This window comes from Orcinus orca, chromosome 2, assembly GCF_937001465.1.
Source record: "Orcinus orca chromosome 2, mOrcOrc1.1, whole genome shotgun sequence".
NCBI lineage: Eukaryota > Metazoa > Chordata > Mammalia > Artiodactyla > Delphinidae > Orcinus > Orcinus orca.
In genome coordinates, this window is record NC_064560.1 from 76,079,374 (window position 1) to 76,097,965 (window position 18,592).

General features: G+C 46.8%; 2 protein-coding genes across 7 annotated transcripts in view; both read left to right on the top strand.

Annotated features, from left to right (window-relative positions):
• The window catches only part of ALDH1A3 (aldehyde dehydrogenase 1 family member A3), a 36,497-nt gene extending 26,735 nt beyond the window's left edge, over positions 1 to 9,762 (top strand). Inside the window, exons 10-13 of the mRNA XM_004271647.3 lie at positions 20 to 184; positions 1,578 to 1,735; positions 2,512 to 2,586; positions 7,896 to 9,762. Of these exons, the coding sequence (XP_004271695.1) occupies positions 20 to 184; positions 1,578 to 1,735; positions 2,512 to 2,586; positions 7,896 to 7,968 (471 nt within the window). The 3' untranslated portion in view covers positions 7,969 to 9,762. The remainder of the gene's footprint in view (positions 1 to 19; positions 185 to 1,577; positions 1,736 to 2,511; positions 2,587 to 7,895) is intronic.
• Positions 9,763 to 13,007: 3,245 nt separating this feature from the next.
• The window catches only part of LRRK1 (leucine rich repeat kinase 1), a 123,154-nt gene continuing 117,569 nt past the window's right edge, over positions 13,008 to 18,592 (top strand). For 5 of the 6 annotated variants that reach the window (XR_007475596.1, XR_007475597.1, XM_004271646.3 and 2 more), the window contains exons 1-2: positions 13,362 to 13,502; positions 18,112 to 18,362. Coding sequence is in view for 4 of the 6 variants with exons in the window: in XM_004271646.3 (XP_004271694.2) it covers positions 18,263 to 18,362 (100 nt within the window). In the remaining 2 variants the exon portion in view is untranslated. Of the gene's footprint in view, positions 13,223 to 13,361; positions 13,503 to 18,111; positions 18,363 to 18,592 lie in introns of those variants that run through there. The other variant, XM_049706093.1, reaches the window with a different exon arrangement.

The following is an 18,592-nucleotide window of genomic DNA, read 5'->3' on the forward strand; positions in this document are numbered from 1 at the left end:
ACCTCTCACTGTTTTACAGATTGACCAGAAGCAGTTCAACAAAATCCTCGATCTGATTGAGAGCGGAAAGAAGGAGGGAGCCAAGCTGGAATATGGGGGCTCGGCCATGGAAGACAGGGGGCTCTTCATCAAACCCACTGTCTTCTCAGAAGTTACCGACACCATGCGGATCGCCAAAGAGGAGGTACTGGGGCTGCAGGAAAAACCATGTCCTGTGGGGCCCTGTGCTGAGCTGGGGCCCAGGGGAGTGGGGAAGGGGGCTGGGCCTTTCAAACCTGAGTCTTCTCCAGGGCCCAGGGATCCCAGAAATCTTTGTGAAGGGACTGTTTTCCTTTTTCCTGTGGCCTTTCCCCTCTCCTTAGGGGTCCTTTGGGAAGCCGTCCTGCTCCTGGGACCCCTGAGCCCTGTGTAGAGTTTGTCCTAGCCCCCAGTTCCACCCATTGCTCATTGTCTCCGGGGAACAACAATCCCTCTTCTGTCTTCTAACATGTCCTCAGGTTAGCCTAGGGTGGAGGGCCATTGCAACCTGTGCATTTTGTCAGGAATTGAGCCATGGATTCAGGGCCCAAAGCTGCCTTCAGTTCCCCCAGACCGAACTTAAATGACAAGTGTTCATTCCAAAAACATGTCCTGGCTAGAAGTCTCTTTGAAGTTTTCCATCATGGGCATCCTTAGAAATGGTGGAAATTAAGATGACCCCCAATAAGAGTGTAATTCTAACTGTGTCTTTCAGTGCCACTGTTAGGCTAGTAACAACTGGTTCCCACCTGAGTCCCAGGTGCTTGGACCCCGGAATGTGGCCTTTTGGGGCACATGAAAGAGTGAATCATTGCCTAAGTCTTCCCGGTTTGAGCCTTTTATACACTTTCTCCTTGAGATTTTTATGCGTTACTAACTGTACCCTGATGGCATGAGACTCAGCTCTTTAAACCTCTCTATGACAAGCTCTGTGGGAACCAGGGCAGGTATTTCAGCAGGCTGACCCTGTCCTGCTGGGCTATGGTGCTGAACATTGAATCAGTTACAAGCTCCTTTCAAAATCACCTTTAAATGTTCAGCCTGTAGCTCTTTCCTTTCCTTTGCTATGTTGTAGATGGTGAGGAACACTGCCTCATTCCCTCCCCTGGGAGTTATTAGGGAAACATTTTAGGTCATCTTCATTGATAGAAAATGCAGCACCAAGAGACCAGGGCCTGCAGTCTGTGCCTGCAAACACCCTTCACGATAACTTTCCAAGAATGACTTCCAAGGTTTTGTCTTCAGTGCATCCCAGCATGCAGGGGCTCCTCCAAAGCTTGAAGCTGGGGCTTCTAGAAGCCCTAATCACATTGAGAGAGCTTCGACCCAACGTATTATTTTGGTTGTTATTTTTTATTTTTGTTTAATTCAGTCTTTCCCTTGGGATTTCAACCATCACACAGCTAAAAAGATGTTTGGACTCTCTCCTTCAGTTATCCTCTTCGTGCGTGTGAGCACTGTGGGTGTTTGAAAAAAGCATAAACGAAGGAAGTGCCTGCTTAGGGCATACATGCTTCATTCCAGCAGGTTCTCACTGCCATTCTTCCAATTAATCATAGATTTTTGGACCGGTGCAGCCAATACTGAAGTTCAAAAATATCGAAGAAGTGATAAAAAGAGCAAATAGCCTTGAATACGGACTAACAGCAGCTGTGTTCACAAAAAACCTCGACAAAGCACTGAAGCTGGCTTCCGCATTAGAGTCTGGAACTGTCTGGTGAGTAGAGCATGAGTGCTCGGCCCCCCTGAGCTGCCGGCCAGCTGGCTTCCTTACCCTTCTGTTAACAAAGAGCTTTTAGTTGTATATTATGTGCCAAGCACTGTCTAAGCACTTTGCTCCATCCTCATGACCACCTTCTGAGAGGGGTACTGTTATCGCCCCCATTTCACAGATGAGGAAATCAAGAGACAGAGAGACTGTGTGACTTGCCCAGGGTCACACAGCTAGTATGTGGCAGAGCAGAGCTCAGGACCAACTGTCCAGCTCTGATGCCCATGCTCTTGACCGCCGTGTTGGGCCACCCCTTATTTTTTATTCTAATTCTAAGAGCAGCACATGCTCTTGTGCAAAGTATGGATGAAAGTTCCTGTTTCACCAATAATTCTGCTGATTACACTATCCCCATTTTAAAGATAATATTAGAAGATAAATATGAATTGGAGGCCAAGAAGCAGGAGAACTTTGAGGTCAGGCCTGTCTCATTTCAGAGCTAATTCTTATTCCCTTCGCCATAATTTTCCTCTCCCTTTTTCTCCCTTTGTCATTCCCTTCCTATCCCAGTGAGAAGCTTTATACTTCAGAATATTCAAATTTTAGTTTCTGGTGGTAAGAGCAAGAAGGCAGAGATCAAAAACACTGTTTTCATGATTAAAACCTTGACAAAAAGTCTCCTTTAGGTGACGCTCTACACCAAGTGCCTAGTAGCTGCAACACCTGAGGTCCAGCTGGGTCCTCTCCTGGTGACCCTGAACTTCTCTTTATTCTCTCTCCAGGATCAACTGCTACAATGCCATCTACGCACAGGCTCCATTTGGTGGCTTTAAAATGTCGGGGAATGGCAGAGAACTGTAAGTGTTTCTGTCACTCCATGCCTGTCAGCAGGGCCGATAAAAGATACACTAGGTCCGCAGTGTATGGTGAATGGTGGCCCACCCTCCAGTCCACTGAGCTCTCCCCTGTGCTGTGCTTTCCCCCTGGGCTGGGCCGTGTCCCCCATCTTCTCTCCCCTTCCTGCCCTTCCCTACCCTTATCCTCACGCCACCCCAGGACCGACCCCCAGCCTCAGCATATGTGTCCTCCCCAGCACCCATCCCATGTGGAGATGTTCAGTAGGTACTTGACCTAGGCTCACTGCAGGACAGGGCAGAGCTGGGAAGTGCACTTTCCACCAGACGCAGGATGTCATTACTCACTCAAACCCTGGCCCTCAGCAGGGAGGATGGGCTGTCTCCCAGGTCAGGCTGTGGCCCTTCTGCCCATAAGTAAGTTCCCAGGGACAGAGCGTGGGTGACTCTGGCTCCTCCTCAGTACCTTTTCAGAGGGATACTGCAACATGCTGGACCTCCGAGCCTCTGTCAAACCCACCGCACACTCCTTCATGGTGCCCTTCTGTCTTGCCCTTTGGGAGATTGTGCTCCATAGACCTAGACTAATGGATGGATCTTCTGTGTCTGGCCCAAGATAAAAGGCCCAGGCCTAGAGCTGGATGGAGTGTTCTGGGGGTGGGCACACTGTGGTTTCCAGCCAGATGCTGCCTTCTCTCCCACATCTTTCTTGGTGGTCGTTGGGGTTTTATTAGCCTTTGTGGACAAATAGCTTGTAGGATCAATCTTCCCAGGGAAACCATCTGTGACAACACACAGGGTCATTCCTGGAACATCTCAAAGGACTCTGAGCTCTTCCTCTTATTTAAACAGTTTGTATTATTTATATACAGATGCATCACTTCGTACTTATTTGTACATCTTCCAGTAGGAGCACTCAAATGCTTCCCCTTGGCTTGGGCCTTAGTGGGGCCTTTGGGCAGCTACCCTTCCAGATTCTTAATCAAGATGTATGAAGGAATGAACGGGGCTGGCTTCCATCCCTGAGCAAATGCTCTTGACCAGTCTCCAGGGAATTGGGGGCCCTTCCCCCTTCTCAGTCCTTCTTTCTCATTCATCCTGACTCGTGGCAATACAGCAGAGCCATCTGAACATCTGAGTAGAGTGTGTCCATTTGTGTCCCCCTAATTCCTAAAATTGGTTTGCCCTTCCAGAGCCTCAGTAAATTCTTGGCCATGAAGACCCTTTACAGAAACCTTGTTCCCTCTGTTGAATGGCTTGTTTGTGTTGTGTTCTGTGAGCCTCTGTTCATTACCTCTTCACAATCACCTGTCCACCAGGGACATGAGACCTGGGCTGGGATTACCTGCATCACCTCTAGGGCCCACCAATAGCACTGGCCACAGCTGACATTTGCTGAGCACAGACTCTGCCGACCTCTATCTGAGAGCCTTGCACATGTTAAGGCATGCCGTCCTTACAACAGTCCCTGGGATAATCTGAGTCCATTCAGGCTGCTGGGACAGAATACAGTAGACTGGGTGGCTTAAACAACAAACATTTATTTCTCCACTTCTGGAGGCTCAATATCCAGGTGTCTGTTGAGGACCCTCTTCCTGGTTCACAGGCAGCCGTGTTCTCTCTGTGTCCCGAAGAAAGTGTTCTCTGGGGTCTCCTTTATAAGGACACTAATCTCATTCTTGAGGGCTCCACCCTCTTGACCTAATCACCTCCTAGAGGCCTCACCTCCTAATTTCTTCACATTAAGGATTAGGGCTTCAACATTTGAATTTCAGGGGGACACACATGTTCAGTCTACTGCAGGTAGGTACTACTGCTACCCCTGTTTTTGGATGAGGAAACTCAGGGATGCCCAGAGAGGTCCTGTGCCTTACCCAGGTCACACTACCAGTAAGTGACAGAGTTGGGATTGAACTCTTAAACCCACCACACCACAGGGCCTTGCTCAGCAGGGGTCACCTCTGTGAGCCACCTGGGATGAAGCCAGCCAGGGTACACAGAGTCATTTGTCTCCTCGCTCTGCTGCTTCAACCAGTCAGGTTGTGACAGCTGGGGGACCCAGAACCCCACAAGGCCTTCCTCACAGAGGCCAGGCACAGCCTCCTCCCACAGCAAGAACTTCAGTCCCCAAAGCAGATGTCCTTGGATGCAGTAAGGGTGTGTGGGGCCCACCTGACTTCTAGGCAACTGACTCACACCCACTATTACTGCTTTTCTCACCTGCATCTCCCTCCCCATCCCAGGTGGCACCGCCTGCCCGCTGCAGAACAGGGCAGGGGAGTATCCGCTGCACTCAGTCCGTGTGTCATGCTGCCGGTTAGCCAAAATTGGGACTTTTGTCTGTTTTTTCCACCCTTGGCATATATTTTCCCAAAGCTTTTGATAAAGTACTTTAACATAATTCACAAGGAGACTGGAAGCTGGCTTGAAAACAAATTTCCGTTTTCAGTTGTCTCTAATTAATGTCTTCACGTTGCAGTGAGTTCCCCTTTTTTATGCTGGAGCACTATGCGGTGGATTCCATGGTTTTCCCCATCCCCGGCCGCCTGGGTGGGACTGGCTATCTGCCGCCCACCCACCGGCCCCTCTGGGATCTCTCCCTGTACAGGTCTTGGGATGAAGCCTGCAATTTCTCTTCCTCCTGGACACTTTTCTTAGTTCTTTGTTTTGCTTTGCAATATAGTAACAAAAAAAAAATGCACACTGTAGAGACATGTGGGAAGTCAAGGTCTCCCTCCCCTGACCTCAATCCCATTTGTTAGAGGTAACCACTGTCCCATCATCCATTTTATTCATTTTGTTCACTTGTTCATTTGTTCACTGGCATATATTTACTGAGCACCTTTGATGCCCCAGGCACATGCTAGGCTCTGAGCACACAGTAGTGAACTCTATAAACAGCAGTGCCAATGCCCCCAACATTCTGGTGAGGTCCAATGGGAGAAAGGCTGAGCTTATGGATGAGTGAGCGCCAAGGCGGTCACAACTGGGTGAGAAACCATTTAGGAAGGGCCACAGGGGGTCAAATAAGAATGACAAGAACTTGAACTAGGGCAGTGACTGCAGGAATAAAAAGAATGAGGTGATTCATGCACTTAATCTTACAGGAGTGATTTCATATTGGACTTACTAGTTATGTGCTAATTCAGCATGATTTTATCACTTGGTTTGCTTTTCTTTCTTTATGCAGTTGAGAAATCATTAACTGCGTTGAATTTTTACAGTACAATACGATGTGCTCATTTTTAAAGGTTATTGTACATTTTCTATACATACAATGGATGTAAACATGTGTTTTTTTTCTGTTTTCAAATGACTTGGGAGGAAAATACTTTTTGCTCTTAAGAATGGGTTTTGGATATCCTAACCTTCTTTTTATTGGTGGTCTCCTATGATGGACTTTTGAGTTATTTCCAAGGGGTTTTGCTGCTACAGACCATGCTGATGTTCTTCCTTGCGCATAAATCTTTATGCACTTGTGGGGAATTGTTCTCAGAATAAATTCCCAAAATTGGGTAATCCAGCACATGAAAAATGGGCTTCCACTCTTTTGGTTTGCATTCCTTTAATTGTAAGGGGTTGAGCACCTTATTAACACTTATTGGTAATCTTTATTTTTCTTCTGCAAACTGACTATTCATGTCGTTTGTTGATTTTTCCATTTGTTTTTTTAAATTGGTTTGTAAGAGCTTTCTGTGTATTAAGGAAAACAGCACTCCGTTTCTCACACAGTGTTGTAAATGTAATTTTTTTCTAGTTTATAATTTGCCTTTGGGTTTTTTAATGGAGTTTTCTGCTCTGCAAAAGTTGAATTTAGCATTCTGTATATGGCTTTTATATTTTGTTATGTTTAGAAAAAATTACAAAATAATTCACCCATTGTCATGTATCATTCTTGAACTTCGTTTTAGGACACTACCAAAGAACTCAATGACATATTAACAATAAAATAATAATATTACTTTCTACCATTTACTTTTTACCTAGCACATAGTAGGTAAATTTGCTCTATTTGAATCAACTCTAATCATTATAACTATAGGGAGGTGATGGTATTCCAATTTTACAGATGATGATATTGAGGCTCAGGGAAGGCAAAAAAACTTGCCTTAACTGCATAGATCCAAGCCAGTAGTTATCCAGCTTGAGCTACCTCAGAATCCCATGGCTTGTGAATCCCCTGGCTGTTAAGGCACAGATTTCTGGGCCCCACCCCTAGGTTCAGTAGGAGTATTAATTTTCTATTGCTGCTACAATAAATAACCACAAAATTAGTGGCTTAAACAACATTAATGTATTATCTCACAGTTCTGAAGGATAAATATCTGACATGAGTCAGCTAATTAGCAATTTTAATTCCATCTGCAACCCTAATTCCCCTTTGTCATATAACCTAATATTTTCAAAGGTTCAGAGAATTAGGATGTGAACGCCTTGAGGGGGGCATTATTCTGCCTACCACAGTAGGTCTGGGGGACCTGAGTCTCTGCATTTCGAGCAAGTTCTGAGGTGAGGCTGGTGCTGCTGGTCTGGGGGCCACACTTTGAGAAGCTCTGGTCTAAGGGATGAGATGGGATTCTGTCTCGAGTGTTTCTAGCTACAGAGCCTCCATGGCCACCTCTTTTCCTAAACAGGTGCACATTCTTATTTACATAATGGCAGAGCAAGTCTTGTAGAGGCTTTTAAATCGATCCAAAGCCACCTCTCGGTTCTGGGAAGGGGATCTGCCCTAAGGATGACTCATGATGCCTGAGATGGGTCACTGGGCTCTGCAAGACTTAAGGAAAGGATGTATACCAGAAACACGGACTCAAAGGCTGCGGACTTCCTCATGTCCACTCTGCTAACGTCCGCGCCCCTTGCTGCTCCATACTGGCCTCACTCTTCTTACAGCTGGTCCCCAGCTCCAGGTCCTCTATGTCCCTGCCCAACATGGATGCTCTGGCCACATACCCGGTCAATAGCTTTGGGCCTCTGCCTCTTCTGTCTCTTCAAGCAGCTCCACCCAGGGATTTACCACTTTGTTTTAAATCCCCTTCATCCTTTGAAGGCAAACCCTTAGTCCTTCTGAATATTTCAGAAGCATCACACACACACAAAACTTGACATTTAACCTTCAGTTACATATCCAGGTACTTAAACTTACTAATGGTCTTACAGTCCTTAGACTCTATTAAGTCCTCACATTCTGGCCTTTGCACAGACTCCAGACTGCCCAACAGAGTACTAGCCTGTGAAGCATTAGAACTCGGTTCACACAGAATGGCTAAGTGCCTGCCCATGTTATATCTCCCTCTTTTCTGTGATCACAGAGGTGAATATGCACTGGCTGAATACACAGAAGTGAAAACTGTCACCATCAAACTCGACGACAAGGACCCTTGAAGGAAAGGCAGGCTCCTTCCTCAAACATCTGACAGCTGAATGTGGCAGATCTAACTTGCTGAAGAGAAGCCTACATTCTGACCTTCCTGGGATGCTTTCTTCTGGAGACTTTAAATCTACTGGATTTGAACGATTTTTATTTTCCTCTCACACTCCTGTTTTATTGACCAAAATGTTGTGTGTGAAATTGTAGTCCTGCTTGGGGATGGGACTAGTGGCCATTTCTGTTTTCCACTTTCCACCAGATCCCGGGGACAGTGAGGAGGCTCAGGGAGTTGTCAACAGGAAGTGGTATTTGAAGTATCGAGCAGTAGCTTAAAAATGCTTTGTTGACTCTGACTTCAGTAAGAATTTGGAAAAAAAAAATCCCTGCGTGTTCTGCAAACAGGGCTCTGTACCTGCGGGTTCCTCAGGGTTACCTGCCCACAGAACAAGCCCCTCCTACCATTCAGTAGGAAGGAATAGCAGTAAGTTTAAAAAAAAGTTAAAAACAAGGTTGGGAGTATCAGATGTGGGGAGCTTTGGGGAAGCACGTACCATGGAAGGGTCCTGAAGGCCTTGGATGTGAATGGTCTTCAAGGACTGTATGTTGACATTGACAATGGAACTCAGCTTAAAACCAATACTGCCTTTGGAATGTGACCAAATCAACAGCCCAAAGAGCTTATCTAATGCTATGTCATTGTCTACCTTAACCAAGGCACTTTCTTAGGCAGGAAATGTCACTAGTGTCACCATCGCTGCTAAAGACCCAGTGCTCTAACACTACAACAGTATAGCAAATCCTAGGATCATTAAGTCCCACATTTTACAAATTAGAGCCATAATTTGCTTTTCCCAATTATGCATTTCTACCACTTGCCTATGTAGTTTTCCTTTTCTCCAGTTGGGGTATCAACACTTTAGTGAGACGTACACAACTGAAAAGACTGCTGTTATAATACAGCCCTGGTTTTTCAAAGTCCTACTTTGATATTAATTAGTGATTGATTAACAAATAACATCTGGACTTCATGGAGGAACTGGGTCTGCTACTACAGTGGCCTGAGCACAGCAATAACAGGTTGTGAATTTTTCTTTTCCTCTGTGTATCCAAAGGATGTGCAATTCCAAGTTTTAACTTGGAAAACTGAAAGTGTTCCCATATAGCTTTAAAAACACAAAACCAAACTGAAATTGTGTTATTCAGATACTTTTACTATTACTAACTAGTACTTTTCTAACGGTGCTTATGTTTGAGAATTAAGTTATGTTTGAGAATTAAATTGGGGCGGTAGTAATAAAATGGAGGTCAGTGTCAAAACCAGTGTATGTATAGAGAAAGTCTTAAGTGAAGTGAGGTTATCATTCTTGGTGGAAATATGCACTATGCAATTCACCTTCTCTCAATCAGTTAACACATCACTTAGACTATCAGTCACTTGTTAAATCAGGATTTGACTTCATACACTGAATTTTCAGGATTTTTCTCAAGTAACTATAAACACTAACCTTGATAATAATACATTAGAGGGTTCTTATTCTTTCATTGTACAATAATGCCTTTAATATGAAATGCTACATTATTTATAATTGGTATAATGTATCTTTTTATAGTTGTAAGTAAACAGAGGTGATGTATTTAACCTTCTGTAATATACTGTATTTATCTATATAGTATTAGATTTCACTTCTGTTAAGGTTTACTCCTGTGGTATGGTTTAAAAAATCTACTGGCCTGGGAATTCTGACCCTAACTGCAGATTGTGTTCAACAATGCAACAACTATAAAATAAAATTAGATATTTGAGAAAATTATGTTTTTTCATTTAAAGATCAGACCCCTTTTCATTCTGAGGCTGACCTTTTTCTTAGAACTTTGGTACAAAATGGCTTGTAATAAAGTGGTATCAATCACTTAAGGACAAAATTACATTTGCTCAATCCATCAAGTCCCACTCTTAGCTTGAGTGTGAAACTCACTTCTATGGTTTTGGGGGTGGACCAGGCAGCAAGCTTGGCCTCAGAGGCTCTGCATCTTAGTTGGTGAAGTTGAAGCTGTCATCTGAGCTGACTCAGTCCCTTTTTATCATAAAGTGATGAAGAGATGTGAGTGTGGGAAATGGTGGGGAAGATTGCACGGGGATTTAGGGAAGACACTGTATCCTGCAACTGTGTGCACAAGCATCCATTTTTGCCACTTCTCCACGAGGATCTCGGTGTCTGGGTTTAACTTACCTAAAGTTTCTAAGGCTTCAAACCAGTAAGCCTCAATCACCAAGTCATATGCTGACACTGAAGTTGGATCGAGAACATTCCTGTACTTGGTTAGGTCCACCAAGTTCAACCATGCCTCTCGTGTTGAGAGTCCATATCATTTTGGCCATGTAGAGGTAAAGCTCCACCCTTTCAGAGAAAATTTAAGGGAGGCTTGGATCAGATCCCTTTTAATATATGCACTTGTGTATGCTTTAATGCATTTAGAAACCTCCCATTTCCCAATCAAAATGTGAGCAGAAAATTCAAGGAAAATGGCATTACCTTCATTTGGTTTACCATGAAGTTTTACCATGAAGGTAACCATTCTGAGGACATATACTGGCTGTGGTGTGTGTACATGTGTGTGTGTACACACCTGCCCTTGTGTGCCTGTCGGGGTGGGGCACAGTAGGTTGGCACATTCTCTAAAAGTGGACCCTTTGGAATGCCCTAGCTTCTCCTGATGGTGGACCAAGCCCTTTTAATGTTCTTGCTCCTAGCATGTGGCTGACTTGAGCTTGAAGGTGGATAATTAGGGACATTTTTTAAGTGTCCAAGGAGAAATGTCTGAGGAAACAGAATACCCAGCTGAAGGGAGGTGACTAGAAGAACTGAGGGGTCAGTCAATCACTATACCTTCAGAAAGCAGAAAGGGCAGGTCAGGGAGGTAGCTTCCAACTGACCCCACCTTAGGAGGAGCCAATTCAACATGAGATGCTGGTCAGCGGGGGTCAAGAAGCAGAAAGAAATCTTAACTGACCTGTAGCAGTCACCTCATGCAAACCTGTAACACATGCCAATGGATAGAGTTAAATGCTGGGATACAACCAGCTCAAAACAGGCCACCCATGTGACAAGTGTCCTGGCTATTTTCTACAGTGGAGACACTTCCAAGCCGATTCCCAAGCTCATTTAAAAGGGAAATTGGGGCTTCCCTGGTGGCGCAGTGGTTGAGAGTCTGATGCAGGGGACACGGTTTCATGCCCCGGTCTGGGAAGATCCCACATGCCGCGGAGCTGCTGGGCCCGTGAGCCATGGCCGCTGAGCCTGCACATCCGGAGCCTGTGCTCCACAACGGGAGAGGCCACAGCAGTGAGAGGCCCGCATACAGAAAAAAAAAAAAAAAAAGGAAATTGCCCTGAGAAAACCATAATTCAAAAAGAGTCATGTACCACAATGTTCATTGCAGCACTATTTACAATAGCCAGGACATGGAAACAACCTAAATGTCCATCAACAGATGAATGGATAAAGAAGATGTGGCACATATATACAATGGAATATTACTCAGCCATAAAAAGAAACAAAATTGAGTGATTTGTAGTGAGGTGGATGGACCTAGAGTCTGTCATACACTGTGAAGTAAGTCAGAAGGAGAAAAACAAACACCGTATGCTAACACATATATATGGAATCTAAGGGGGAAAAATTGGTTCTGAAGAACCTAGGGGCAGGACAGGAATAAAGACGTAGACGTAGGAATGGACTTGAGGACATGGGGAGGGGACGGGTAAGCTGGGATGAAATGAGAGAGTGGCATGGACTTATGTATACTACCAAATGTAAAATAGATAGCTAGTGGAAAGCAGCCGCATAGCACAGGGGGATCAGCTCGGTGCTTTGTGACCACCTAGAGGGGTGGGATAGGGAGGGTGGGAGGGAGACGCAAGAGGGAGGAGATATGGGGATATATGTATATGTACAGCTGATTCACTGTTATAAAGCAGAAACTAACACATCATTGTAAAGCAGCTATACTCCAATAAAGATGTTTAAATAAATAAATAAATAAATAAATAAATAAAATAAGAGGGAAATTGAATTGCCCCCATCCCCGTGGGCTATGTCAGCTCCCTGGTCGGCGCACTGGGCGTGCGCTTCCTCACGGTATCGCTAGATGGCAGAGCCGCACGCCTTGCAGGGGGAGCCTCACCGCCATCGCCGGGCTCACCCAGAACCGTGGACGCCACGCCCTGCAATTTATTAGGGACTTTTCGGTAGCAATCATACTGCCTCCTTTTGCATACTGGAATTAGAACCGCAGTGGTGAGGGCAGGATTGCAAAACTGCACCCACCCTTTTGGAAGGGCGTCTGGTCTAGGAGAGCTGGAGGGGCAGCCTCTAGGGAGCAAAGCTAAGCTGCCCCGTGGCCACCTCGGCAAACAGGGGCCCAAGGAGCTTGTCCAAGTGGTCACTGCCTGGATTGTCTGCAAGGTCATAGGTGGAGGTGGGGGTGGGGGTGGGGCTGCAGCTGCCCGGCTTTTGTGAAATAGCAGTGGTGGCAATTTGTCTCTGTTCCTTGAGAATGTTCCAGTCATAACATTACATAGGAGGAGCCTGGGGTGCGGGTCCTGCCAGGGTGCAGAACCATCCGCTTTTTTCCAAGCATGTTTCTCTTTCCCCGGTGGGCACGTGGAGCCGAATCCGATGCCTGCCTGCAAGCATGGACGTGCATCTTTATGATCTGCGTTTGGATAATGGCCTCAATGGTGGTAACATACTTATATTAGGTTGAAACATAATAAATTGTCTACACTCCCTCATGTTTATCTACCACACCACCCACCAAAAAAACCCAGACAATTTAAAATGATTCACCAGTGACATCTTTGTATATATCCATAATTAAAGTAGTAAATTCATGTGGTGGAAGGGGTTCCACCTTCCACCAAACTGGAATAGTTTGCAAACTATTAAAGCTTTAAAATTACATATTTCTAGTCTGCTCTATAAAGAGGTGTACACAAATGAAAATTCCCGTCTTTTTAATATTTACTGCCAGAATCTACGACCCACATATACTAGTCAGAAGTTCATCAGCGAATCTTGCTGCTGAGCGGAACAGAGGGGCAGGGAAAGCTGGGTTGAGCCGAAAACCAACCAATCTCACCGCTGCTCCTGCCCCGCGTGGAGAGCAGGGTACCCAAACTTGGAGGAGACCTCGCGCTAGAAGGTCTCCCGCGGGCCCTGTGGTCACCCGGGCGGGAGCAATGAGTGTGATCACCCGGGGTTTACGGTGAGGGAAACTGAGGCTGGCGGCCGCAGGGACTCCTCGTGCCCATTGTGGGGAGGCCTCTCAGCGGCTGACCCTCGCCCCGCTCGCTCTTCGCGCCGCCCGCCGCCCGCCCTCCTCAGGATTGAGGAAGTGCGTCTGGCCCGGCCCGGCCCCAGCGCGCGGCCCGAGGCGCAGGGGCGGAGGGCAGAGGGGCTGCCCGGCCCCGATCCGCCGCTGTCCTCCCGGTCCGCGCGCAGCCCCGCGTCCCAGGCGCCCGCGGCCCTGCCCGCAGTCGCCGCAGGTAAGTGCTGACCCGGCCCGCGCCCCGTCGTGGACCCGCCGCCTCCTGCTGCGACCCCGCGTGGAGCCCTGGGCCCTGCAGTCCAGGCCCGGGGCGCGGGGCGATCCCGGGCTCACGGCCCCGCCGCATCCCGCCGCGCTCGCGGGGTGCCGGGTGTGTGGGCCCAGGCGAGGAACCCGAGGCCTCGCGGGACGGCACCGGGGCGGGGGGAGCAGACACCAAGCAACAAAAGGAAAATACACCAGGACGTCTACACATTTCCTCCGCCTTGGGAGAAAACCCCTTGCTTCAAGTTGGAGCGGGCCGTGCGAGCGCGCGTGTGTGCGGGAGTGTGAGTCTGAGTGTGTGGGTGTCGGAGAGGCACTGCCCGGGAGGCTGTCTGCCGGCACGGCCTGGCAATGCAAGACGGCCGAGCGCCTTCGCCCTCTTCGGAAAGTCCGGTGCACGCTTCTCGCCCGAGGGTCCGGCTAAAACCCGCCATCTCCTTGGTGGTCTCTGCGGCCGACCTTCCAAGGCGGGGGCGCAGATGAGTGCGGTCGGGGGTGGCGGAAGGCTGGGGTCGGAGGGAGATGGTAACGGCGGAGTATAGGGATCTCTGCGGTCGGTCCACCCTGCTCCTTCACGTTCTGAGGCCATGAAGTTTTTCTCCCACAAGCACACCCCCCTGCAAGGATCAGAGAAGTAGAAAAACAGGAGCGTGCAGTTTTGTTTTTAGCGAGCCTCTCACCAAATGCACTGTTTTGAGAGTTTGCTACTCACGCCCATTGTATTCAAATTCCTCGGGCATTAAAGGGGCAACTAGAATATACAAGATTTTGAAAAATGTTTAACATTCAACTCCTTTTGTGGTCTGACTTATCTTTGTTTATGTCCTGGAAGAATAAAAAATTAAGTTAAAAACATACAAACCTCACACCTAATGTGTCCCTACAGGAGATTTGGGGATCTGCCAAACCTCTCCCTCCCCCAGGCTTCCACACCTCAGGGAGTGGCCCGTAGTAAACGCAGATGCTCAGATAAAAAACGTGGGAGTTGTCTTCCATCCCATTCCCTCGTCCCTTGAATTCAGTTGTTAGCAAGCCCTGTTGGGTCTACTTCTCACATATGTCCAGATCCATTCCCTTCTTTCTCACCACCCTGCCTAGTGCAAGGTACTAGCTTCTCTTTCCTGTACAATTGCAGTACTTCCCGTGCCCCACCCCCCGATTCTCTGTTTGGCAGCCAGAGTAATTTATTTTTTGAAAAAAGGTAAATTAGAGAGTGTCTGTCCTCTGCTTGGAACCCTTCAATAGCTTCTTCTTGTGCTTGGCATGAAATCCAGAAGAACTCCTTCCCTGCATATCCCCCAATTGATCTGGCCTCTGCCATCTCAGACCACCTGGCCATTGCCCCCCACACACACACCCACCCAGCCACCCTCGCCAAACCCAGCCTCACTCTCACATCCCTCTCTCTATGTCCTTTGGGTTGCCACTGTCTGTGTTCCTACTTTATCTGTTTAATTACTCCTTTAACTTACCTGGAAGTCTCTACTGGCACTCCAGGTGTCAGAGACTCTTCCTATGTGCCTACCTTGCTCACTGTTTCATCTTTACTCCCAGAGTTGTCCAGGAGGCACCAAATGCATGCAGGTATAGAGACTGAGTGGTGAATGGACAGCCTTAACTTATTTGTGGCTTTAGACTCATGAAGGGCTTCTGTTCTCATCTGGGATTGAGAACTACACATTTCTCCGGTTTGTAGCTCTGTAATATTTTGATGTCCACAAATGCATTAAACACGTTTTGTAGGCAAACCAATATTGGTCAAGGGATGCCAATAGTGCAAAGACCATGTGCCAACCAGCTCGACCAGCCTTTTCAAAAAAGAGCTGGATGATAAGAACATTTCTAACACATTTCATTTGCAAGTGTCTTCCAGCTCTTTGGCAGTGGCAGCCCTTTCCAAGCCTCCTGAAAAGACAACTGAGCAGGTTCAGGATGTTTCTTCCATGTCAGGAAGTTTACTTACTTAACTGTGTCCTCCCCACCAGCTGTAAGTTTCATGAACTCATGAAGCTCACTCCCCATGGAAAGGTCCCAATAAAAACATTTGTAGAAGGAATATCAGGTTCCTTTTTTTCTTTTCCATCAATGGTGAGGTTTTAAAAATTATTAAAATAATTACTATTGCAGGACACTTCCTGAAACCCTCTTTAGGATATATATACTATAATGTAAAGAAAACATGTAACTTGCAACCATTATTTGTTGCATTGATCGGAACCCAAAAGAAGCAGGAAGAAGCAAAGATCCTTTAGAGGGCAAAGATTGAGCAAAACTTGAGTTACTTCATCTTAAAACTTCTACCTTAGAGTCTAAGCCAAAATACAAATTATAACTGAAAAACTGTTCCAGTGGCAAAATCCTCCATTGGTAAAATGATTTTCAAAAGGAAACTGAAAATGAAAAGGGGAACAAAATGGCTGGGTGAAGGTTGGCCTAAAATATTCTTAAGATTTTTTTTTTAACTTAAAAACATATATGGTAAGACACTTCTGTTTTCAGAAGGAACATCTACTAGCATTTGGATTTTTTAGGTGTTGTTGGGTATAATTTGTAGCTGATATCGAGAGGCGTTTGAAAGCAGATAACAACTGTGCGCCTTCGTTTCTGAATGTTGCTGTGTGATTTGGAGCCTTTATTTTAAAATGGAGATTCTGTTTTGCTACTTCTCCCTGTCCCCTCTCAAGTTGATTTTCCAGGTTTTGCAATTTACAAAGCTTTGATTGTCTCCTAAATAGTGTCCAGATTGATCATTCCTTCCCTCCTTCTTGGACTTTTCAGGCTCCCAAACTTCAAACATGGATTTTCCCAAGTGTGGTTTCTCTAAACCTTTTGCTCTTTAGTTCGGAAAGGTGCGGGCTCACAAAGGGCAAGACCTCTGGTTCAGGGCTTTCCCAGCCCCACCTCCCCTTGCCTATAAGAGTACAGACCACCTGGGCCAGGGGCCTGATTTCCAGACTCTAAGATGAGAAAGTTCTGGTGCTCTCACAGCCTTGTTCCGGAGCTTACTCAGTGCCCACCCTGTTCAGGGTACCTTCTAGAACCTGCTCACTGGGGAGACAGTGGGTCTGCCCTCCAGCATTGATTTTCTGAGCTTGTGTTTTTTGGGGTTTTTTTTCTGTGTAGCATGTGGGGTCTTAGTTCCCCAACCAGGAATTGAACCCATGCCCCCTGCATTGGAAATGAGGAGTCTTAACCACTGGACCACCAAGGAAGTCCCCTTCTGAGCTTGTTAATCAGAGGGCAGGTGGGAGACCCTGCTGGCTTCCCAGTCCTCCCACTATTATTGCAAGTAAGAACCACCTCCAGTCCTATTGTAGAAAGTATCTGCAGAAACTTGACCTTGCTGGAAATCTCACAGCAACTGGGAAAAGTTGCCTGGGTGCATGTCTGTTTTTAATAGATGATGTTGTCTTAGGCATCATTTACATGACCTTAATTTTCTTTTTGGACTACACTATCACCCTCTAATTCAGAGTTGTCTGTCTCAGAGAACAGCTGCTAATTACACCATACTTTTTATGTCTATACTATAGACTCCACATGAATGCTGGGAGAGACACATGCATTTCATATGGTCATCCCTTCCCATCGTGCGTTTCACCCCGGGCCCTGCCTAGTTGAGCCTGGATCTCACCCTCAAGGTGCTTCTGGTCATTTAATCAGCATAGCAGCCTGTGTCCTTGTGTCAGGGACCCAAGGTCAGTGGGAGCCCAGCATGTGAGAGCAGTGACTTGCCTCATCACAGTCTCCTTAGTCTTAGGAGATGTGTCTTAATCTAACTCAGTTTCTCTGGATAATTCTCGGCTGTGAGAGGCTGTCCTGTGTGCTGTAGGATGTTCAGCAGTGTTCCTGGCTGCTACCTGCTAAATGCCTTTAAGCACCCCCACCCCCAGAGGTGACGACCAAAAATGCCTCCAGACATTGCCAAAGATCCCCTGGGGTGGTGGGGGCAGGTAGAATGTAGGGAGCCCCTTTCTGTTATCTCCCAGGGCTCAAACTGACTTGGGTTCATAACCGGTACCAGTGCCTTCCAGACCCTTCTCTTTGAGATTGCTGTGTGATTACCTCTTTGTCATTACGTGCCCACCTCTGGGCTTCCAGGAGAGTCTGTCCTGGGCAAAGGGAAGCCTTGTTTTGTGTACGTGTGTGTCTGCCCCACCCCAACTGGAGCATGAGCCCTGCAAGGAAGGAGCCTCATTTGGTTGTCTTGGTGTTACCGTGCCGGTGACTATGAATATGTGTAGATGGAGCAGTGATTGCGCCCTTTACCAGTAGGTGTTCTACAGTTGTTTGGAGTATCCGGACTCTTCTCAGGCAGATTGGAGAAGCTGGGCAGATTGGAGCCCAGCTGTGAGGTGGGGTGGGGGAGCTCTGTCTTTTCATTGCCACCATCTGACCGGGTGTGACTGGATAGATGGAATGTTAAGAGAAGTGTTGCAAAAAGGGGGAAGGGGAGCACCAATGCGTATTTACGTGACCTTATAAATAAGTATGTGCTTGGGTGCAGGAAGTGACTTGACAGTTAAGAAAAGCTTTCTGACTTGATGTTTTTTCACCACTAGGACGAGACAGCTTTCCACTCAGCCATGACGCTGTGTCTGTGACTTGGTCCACCCTGGACTATAAGCCATGACTTAGTCCACCCCTCAGGGAGCTGCGGCTGCTGTGACCACTGCGGGAACTGACTGGGGAGAGCGGCCACCTCGAGGCTTGATGGTTGGAATGTCTCGGCGACCACCCAGCATGTACTGGTGTGTGGGGCCAGAAGGGTCAGCCGTGTGTCCAGGACACGCCATGGAGACCCATAACAGCGGTAAGGGCAGGGCTGGCCAAGCCTGCTTTGCATGTTCTACGTACGAACAATGGGTTCTCAACCAAAGGATATAAATTGCCAATTATTTGATGAATTGTATGGTTTTTCAATATAAAACATATCATGGGATTCTCACTTAAATTCTAAACATTGAAGGAGCCATGGGACAAAATTTATGTGGACTTAAGATTTATGTGGATCTTAAGAATCAGGGCATCATTTCATGTTTG